Genomic DNA, 8,151 nt, shown 5'->3' with positions numbered 1-8,151 from the left:
AAACACGAATAAAAATTAAATACAGCCATTCAAAGCCCTGTCTCTCTCTTTCAGGTAACTTTATTTTTACATTTAAGCTGAGCACAATTAATATATGTTTTTATAATATCATATTTTATCCTATACTGTCACAGTTCACTGTTCACAATGGAAGTGTGACTGTTACTATAGTTTCTCTCATGCCAGTCAGTCCCTTCAGGAATTTGCAAGTCCAATGGTTCTTGAGATTAAAAAACTAATAATAATTTTACAAGATTTTGTGTATTTTCACAACAAAACACAATAATTGAAGCAAATAATGCCATACATTTTGAGAAGCTACCATTCTTTTAAGGTAGTTTATGTATCAGCGATGAACTGTATTTTGGTGGCTACAATGCAAGTAATTGTACAGAAAATACATACACGAGCGGCTCAATGCCTTCAATACCCAAAAATGTATTGGATAGCATATTTTACTTGATTTCTACCTCTCTAAAATGCTTAATAATCACATCTCCTCCTCTCACAAATGGAACAAAAGCACTATTGCTAGCACAAAAATCTCAACATGGTTTGTTGAAGGTAAATTTCTGTGATAAAAGGCTAACAGCGCATCAAAGGGCTTCTCTCTGTGCTAGCAACCCTGTGCTAGGCTGAACTAATGTACCTTCACAAGGGAAAGCCTCGACTGTTGGAAAACATGGCTATCGCTGTATCAAAGGAGGGACAGAAACACATCTTAAAGGGATAGTTCAGCCTAAAATGTAACTTATTGGATTAGTGATGGCGACACGGTTATTCCTTACATAAGTGCAAACCAAAAGAGTAAAATGACTGAAATGTGACTAAAAATTAACCTAAAGCATTGATAATGCTCAAAATCTTATATATGCAGATTCAACACAAGAAGTGCCTTGAGAGGCAGAAATCAGTGGAAATCATGTGTAACATCCAAAAACCAGCACCATCTGAGTCTTTACACACAACGTGAAATTGAAAAAACATGTTTTAAAGGAGACCAATTATGCTCCTTTTAACAAGATGTAAAATAAATCTATGATGTCCCTAGAGTGTCCATGTGAAGTTTCAAAATACCCCACAATTAATGTTTAATAACTTGCCCCTTTTAGGCTTTGATGCCATTTTGGTGACTGTCGCTTTAAATTCAAATGAGATTGTGCTCATTTCAAAAAAGGGCGGAGCTACAAATGCCTGTGTGTCAGCATCATAGATATATACACTAGATATCGCATAGGGACCCTGAGCATGCGTCAATAGCGCCGCCACATTGGTACAGTGCTCCCAGGACAAATGTCATTCAACCGCACTAGTCAACACAGTGTTATCACGCGAAGATGCTAGACTTTAGAGCTGTGTACGGGTGTAGTAACGAGCAAACAAAGAAAACAAAGCACAAAGGCAGAACACTTCATAGGTAAGATTAAGTTTTTTACGTTTTTGTATGTTCTGAACTTTTGTGCTAATCAGGTAGCGTTATTGATGATGACAGTCACATTCACCATATGGCAAAGCAGCTCCAACTCGAACTAAATACTCAGCTTATGCTAGTTTTTATGAATAAAATCAGCAAATAATGCAAAAGAAATATGATAACGAGATGCTGGACTGCCAGAAACTTGTATTATTGTCGGCTAGTGAAGGAGTCGTTCATAACGGAGATTCATTCACAAACGAATCACTTCCTTCGTCAGTATGAGAAGTGAAAGCAGGAGAGGAGGTGTGTTTCAGGACACGGATTAGATCAAATTTAACAGGGAGGGTGGATAGTACATTTCCATACACACAAACACAAGCTTTTTGTCAGGAATGCCTGTGCAATCACTGATCCATCAATGTAGAAAAGTGATGTAAAATTATAATTTTCGTAATTAAAAAAAATGTGAATACTAACATCCAGGAAAACTCCCAATCATAGATATATGTGTATATGTGTATATCTCTGGCTTTGGATGGCCACAGTCCTCCACTGTACCTTGGTCCCGCATTCATTTCAATGGAGCGCTACCCTGTTCCAAAATGGCGACTCTATTGACGCATTCCTTCCAATAGAAAACAACAGGGTAGGCGACATCTAATGTATATCTGTGTGTCAGCATAGTGGCAAATTCAAATACAAGAGTAACGTCCTATGCTAATGAGGGAGTGATGATCACTAATGGGCGGGGCTTTCCCCCACTTATGACACGTACAAAGAGAGATGTCAATCAAAGTGTTTCTGCAGACTGTTTTTATTAAGTGTGATAATAAAAAATTGAATTAATACATTTTTTCTATTAGAGGCTGGTTATATTCACAGACTGTGCCAAACAACAACAAACCCCATATAAAAGTGATTTTTGCATAATAAGGGCCCTATTATACACCCGGCGCAGTGTGGCGCAAAACGCGGCGCAATAGTCTTTTGGTAGTTTCAGCTTGGCACAAGAGTCGTTTTGAGGCGTTGCGCTATGCTGTTTAAATAGCAAATGCATTAGCGCTCATATGTGCGCTCATAGGCGTTCTGGTCTAATAAGGAAGGCGTTCTGAGGTGGACCGCTGGCGCGTTGCTATTTTGAGAAACTATAATAGATTTTTCATTAGACCAAAACTAACCCGGTCTAAACTCCGGCGCAGAGTTGCGCCTCGCTTACGCACTGCTTAATACACACAAGAGAGCAGGCAAATATCTTTACATATGAAAAAATTTAAATATTAAGGATATATATATATAGGATATAATATGGATAGATATAGAATATAAATATAAAGGATTAAAATATTACAAAACATATTATTTTCTAGCCTACATAAATATAAAAAATCACTGCTTTTATGTCTTCTTCATCTCGGGAGGCTTTTTCAGTTCATTCATAACAATTTGCTTTTGTATAATGTTATTATTATTAGCAGTATTATTTATTATATCCATATTTATATTTGTTTTATTAAAAACAAGCTTAGATTTGCCCACCTGTCAGGTTTTAGACCATATGGGGCATGGCAGGTGTATTTGGAAATAACTCAGTATTTTGAGCACACTTCGTTATTATTCTTCATTTATTCGTTTGCTGGAAATTAGAACTGAATTTAGAAATAGTTTTGAAACAAATATTTGCGCTTAACAAACGAAATTAATTATTTATAGACTAATTGATGTCTGTGCGTAAAGGTTTCCCTATCCATGAGCGAAAGTGAAAGTAGATCCATTATCTCTCATTCTCACGCAGTAGATGCTCTGTTCAACAGTTTTCTGTTAAAAAAACTGTCAACTGTTAACTGTTTGCTTGTGAAATGCTCATTTTTTCCACTTAGACTTACTTTGCGTCCTGTAAATAGCGAATGCGCTCTTGGCGCGACGCAGCTGGCTCTTAAAGGGAATGGGAGATGAGACTCTAATTGGTTTATTCTCAAAACACACCTATAACTGATTAAGAAAATAAACTCAACCCATTTAGACCTTGCGCCTTGGCGCAAGGCAGATTTCCCGTCCTTAAATTAGCAAAAACGCGTCCTGACACGCCCTGAAAGCGTTCGCGGCTTGTGTTTTGCGCTCTGCGCATGGACCGTCAAAATAGAGCCCTAAGTCGCCTTTAAAACATAATTTTCAATCTCTTACTGTGCATCTTAAATGTCAGAAAATCATGATGCAGCAAACGACTGCAAACCTACCCCAGTACAATACAGTTGGTGTCCGTTCACGAGGCATGTGGCACTGAACTATGGTCTCAAACACAACTACTCTGATTTACTGCTTGGTGAGAGACAAGGCATATTTATCTCGAGGACTCGGAAGCAAACCACACTTGATGGCAGTTCCCTGAAGTGCAAGCACAGCATCATCAGTCATGTGAACAGCAGCAGGCAATATCTAAGTTCATCTGGCTCTATGAAGGTCAAATTCATTCCAAGTGTGAAACAGATGTTGAGGCTGCCGTCAGGTATTAATTAATAGATGAAGTGTATGGCTTCTTAAAGACAAAGCAAAAAGAAATATGCATTTAAAACAGCTTAAAGTTCCTCACAAGGTTGAGTTGACATGTTAAGACCCACTTCAGACATAAATGCCATACTTAGGCCTGAAGTAGAGCTGTGCAATATGACAATGAAAAGTGCATCGTTTCATATGCTCTATAGTTTATTTCGTGATGTTACAAAATACAGTGTGTATGGTAGTACTTTTTGGTCATTTATATATGGGCAGTGTTACACACCATTATACATGGCACTACACACCAGAGCTGCGTCCGAAACTGCGTACTACATTTAAATTTAAACGTACTACTCGGCCGTTAGAAAAGTACGTTCTATACAGTATGAACGTAAAAAAATATAGCTGCGTCCCAAATCACAAACTTATGCACTATTCTACGCCATTTTGTAGTATGAATAGTGTAAGTAGTGCGTTCACACAGAAAACTAAAAATATTAAGTGCACTTTAATTACCTGGATGATGCACTCATTCAGCCGCTAAAATTAAGTGTGTACTGATGGACACTTCACGCACTCAACGACCGCAGGTTTGCTTACTTAGCGGAAGGAGCAGAGCTATCGGACGCACATGTTGGATAACTTTATTTATTTTGGATGGTGAAAGCAAAATTCTCCTACGAGAGTGATTATAGCACCTCCCGATGGTGAATGCGGCAATACTTACGGCAGGTATTATTTGATAATTGGTCGTTTATTTTACTTATTTGGCAACCGTCAAACGTCATCAGGAAAACGGTTTGAATTTTTTGCTTAGTAAAAAAACATTAGTGTGCCATTTGGGACGCCACTACATACATATACTATCCTGTTGAGTGTGTAAGTGCATAAGTACATAGTGCATGAGTGCATAGTGTATAGTGTGCCATTTGGGACGCAGCTTATGAATGGAATTCGAACGCACTACATCCGCGATTTTGTCATGGTCACGTGACCTACCTCCGTCAGTTGCGTCGCCTCACTTCCATTCATGAATTCTCTCACGGGGCATTATGGGATAGCGCAACGTGCATGGGATGCGCACTTCAGAATCTCGCCGGAAGTAGTAAGTCATCCGGGTACTTCTCCCCTATTCTATGAATTCGGACATACTACTCGTCTTGCATACTGATTTTAGCGTACTATATAGTATAGAAGTATACGGTTTCAGACGCAGCCAAGGTCTCTCTTATACAAGAGATTTTAAATCTCAATGGGACTTCCTGGTTAAATAATGGTAATAAATAAATACAATTACAGGGATTCAGACAGATACATAATAGCCTATAAAACAGCATTGTGAGAAATTGCAATCTTGAAAGCACAATGCTTACATATTGTGTTATATTAAGGCATATATTTTATTTTTTATGTTGGACCTGTAATCGTTGCTTTTTGAAAAGTGCTTTATATTTATTTTATATTTCTATGTTTATTTATTCAAACATTCACCCTGAAATTGTGAATAAAGTGAGAAATATGATCACACAAGAATGGGTAAATTATTTTAAAGTATATAGGCCTACTTTAAAATGTAAAAAGAAATAGTGCTTTACATGTGTTCATATATATATATATATATATATATATATATATATATATATATATATATATTTGAGCAATTCCATGCAAATGTTAACCTTGCCATGAAAAAAATTAAGATTTCACCAAAATATGGAAACCGTGTTTGTTTTTTGTGTTTTCTTGTATTTTAAAGTACTTTAGAAACAGTCAAAAATTTCTCTGTCAGTGTTTTCAAACTATTCTATTTGATAGCCGTGATATATTTAAGTAATATCAGCACCCGTACAGCCTCTTTACCCTTTGTGTATTACTCCGCCCACATACAGCCAGCAGAAAGCAGACACTACAGATGTTAAGTTGAAAAGATGCTTGCTCAGTTGTTTAACTGTCAGCTTATGATTTGAATCCAACGTGAAAAAAAGTAGTTCCTCATACAAAAGCATTTTTGAGACGCTATATAGTTTTTTATATACACAATTATGCCGTCAAACTGTTGTATAAACGCAATATCACATGAGTAGCAGTGCGATATGGCTGTATATCGGCCCTGGTGGGGGCACTAAGGCACTCGGCCTGCGACCTTGTGCCAACGCAATCCTCCCACCACTGCCGATATACAGCCATATTGCACTGCTACTTGTGTGATATTGCTCATATATATATATATATATATATATATAATCGAAATCGAATCGCAATCATGATGTGAATCGTTGCGATTAGCTAATCGCAAGAGGTTGCAATATGAAATATTTATGTATTATTTTATTTCCCCTGCCCAGATCAAATGTGTGACTGCCGTCTGTGTGTGATAGTCCTACTATTCATCTGAGTGAGCACAACTGAGTGATGAGTGTCTCGCTAAAAACTCAACTGAAAGTATTGCCAGTGACACTCAATCTAGTAGCAAGCAACATTCAATCATTCATTTTCTTTTCGGTTTAGTCCCTTTATTAATCTGGGGTCTTCCAGCTGCAACCCATCACTGGAAAACACCCATACACTCGCATTCACACACATACACTATGGACAATTTAGCTTACCCAATTCATCAATAGCGCATGTCTTTGGACTGGTGCGGGAAACCGGAACACCCGAAACTCACGCCAACACGGGGAGAACATGCAAACTCCACACAGAAACGTCAACTGACCCAGCTAAGGCTGAAACCAGCGAACTTCTTGCTGTAAGGCGATCGTGCTGCCAACTGCGCCACTGTGACAACCCTATATATATTAATTGCTTATATATAGTAATAAATTTAACCATTAATCGAAGCAGAAACAGTACTATATCGTGATATATATCGTTATCAGAATATGAGATTACTTATATCGTGATTATTGTCATATCACCCAGCCCTGAATATTTAAATATTCATCATATATGATGTTTGCGTATTTTTTTGTCATTTTTTACAAACATTTCTATGCATTTGCATAATTAATCATTCAGAATATTGACGGATAGGGGTATAAAGCAGATAATTAAAAATGTAATACATATGTAGCCTAATTCATAACTACATAGAATGAAAGTATGCTTTACCATGTGAAACTTATTTTACAGTAACATAACACATGAAAACTTTCCCTTTTTTTGAGGAAAATTTAAAATCAAGATGTTTTTATTCAGTGCAAATGACACAAACACAATCAGAACACAGTGTACAGACAGTAAAGACGTTAAAATGGGACAAAATAACGCCTTGAAATATTCCCTTTCTCAGACTCGGAGTTTACGCCTCCTCAGGCTGCTCAAGCTTATGTCGTGAATTTATTTATTTATTTATTTATTTTTGCCCAAGCTAAAATCCAGCTTAAAGAGTGACACTATAATATGGGACAATAACAATATAAACTCCTCAATTTGTGCATTTAGTTTACACATGCGCACGTGCCGGCAGACGGGATGCTTCACGCGCCGTTGGCCAATAATAATGAGGGGTTGAAAAACAGCACACGAGCTTACCTGTGAATGTCCCTGGTACATATTCACTCCAAGTGTTAAAAACACCCGCAAATTGTCAACGAGGAGGAGACAGAGGAGCGGAGCTTTCCCTGAGTCTGTGGTCCTGATGTGTTTTCATGCTCCAGCCGCGTCCACGTGAGGATTCCTCTTACAGGACCTTTCGCGAGATCGAGCATCCGAGTTCCTGACGCTCATATTACGCCGCGAGCTTCGAGGTAGACGGTTCAGTGTGCGATATGACTAAAGCGGTGTGATCTAATGGGTTTTCCCCTCTGGTTATTTCACTCCTCAGTGGAAATGTTCGAGTCCCAGCCCACTTTGAGCGCGGAAACGCCTCATTCAGCCGATGCCGCCTCCCATGAATAACATCAACACTGAAGATGCTGCTGCTGCTGCTGTGGGAGGGCGTCGGTACTCTACTGTAGGCTACACTGTTATTAATGTACTTTACACTGCTTAGTGATAATCAATTAGTGGGATATCACTTCAAAGTTATTACAGGTAGGCTATTTTAAGTAAAAACATTTTATTTGCGTTACTGATGACAACATGGCTTGGATTTTTTTTAAAATAAGAATATTGAAAATAGGAATATTTTCAGTCAGAACATTTATTTTTAGACCTTAAAGGAACACTGCATTTTTTTCTGTCTCATTTAAAACTACCCATAGTGTAGCAGTTGAGTTAGGGTTAATTCATTCAGCTGA

At 37.8% G+C, this 8,151-nt stretch overlaps 1 protein-coding gene across 4 annotated transcripts in view; it reads right to left on the bottom strand.

Moving 5' to 3' along the window:
* The window catches only part of pex5lb (peroxisomal biogenesis factor 5-like b), a 75,105-nt gene extending 67,358 nt beyond the window's left edge, over nucleotides 1–7,747 (bottom strand). For all 4 annotated transcript variants that reach the window (XR_015478201.1, XR_015478202.1, XM_087240409.1 and 1 more), the window contains exon 1: nucleotides 7,445–7,747. Coding sequence is in view for 2 of the 4 variants with exons in the window: in XM_087240409.1 (XP_087096535.1) it covers nucleotides 7,445–7,465 (21 nt within the window). In the remaining 2 variants the exon portion in view is untranslated. The remainder of the gene's footprint in view (nucleotides 1–7,444) is intronic.
* Nucleotides 7,748–8,151: the final 404 nt, after the last annotated feature.

Source organism: Danio rerio, chromosome 2 (assembly GCF_052040795.2).
Source record: "Danio rerio strain M-AB ecotype USA chromosome 2, GRCz13ab, whole genome shotgun sequence".
Classification (NCBI taxonomy): domain Eukaryota; kingdom Metazoa; phylum Chordata; class Actinopteri; order Cypriniformes; family Danionidae; genus Danio; species Danio rerio.
Note: the sequence above shows the minus strand (reverse complement) of the source record. Positions and strands in the feature narration are given on the sequence as shown.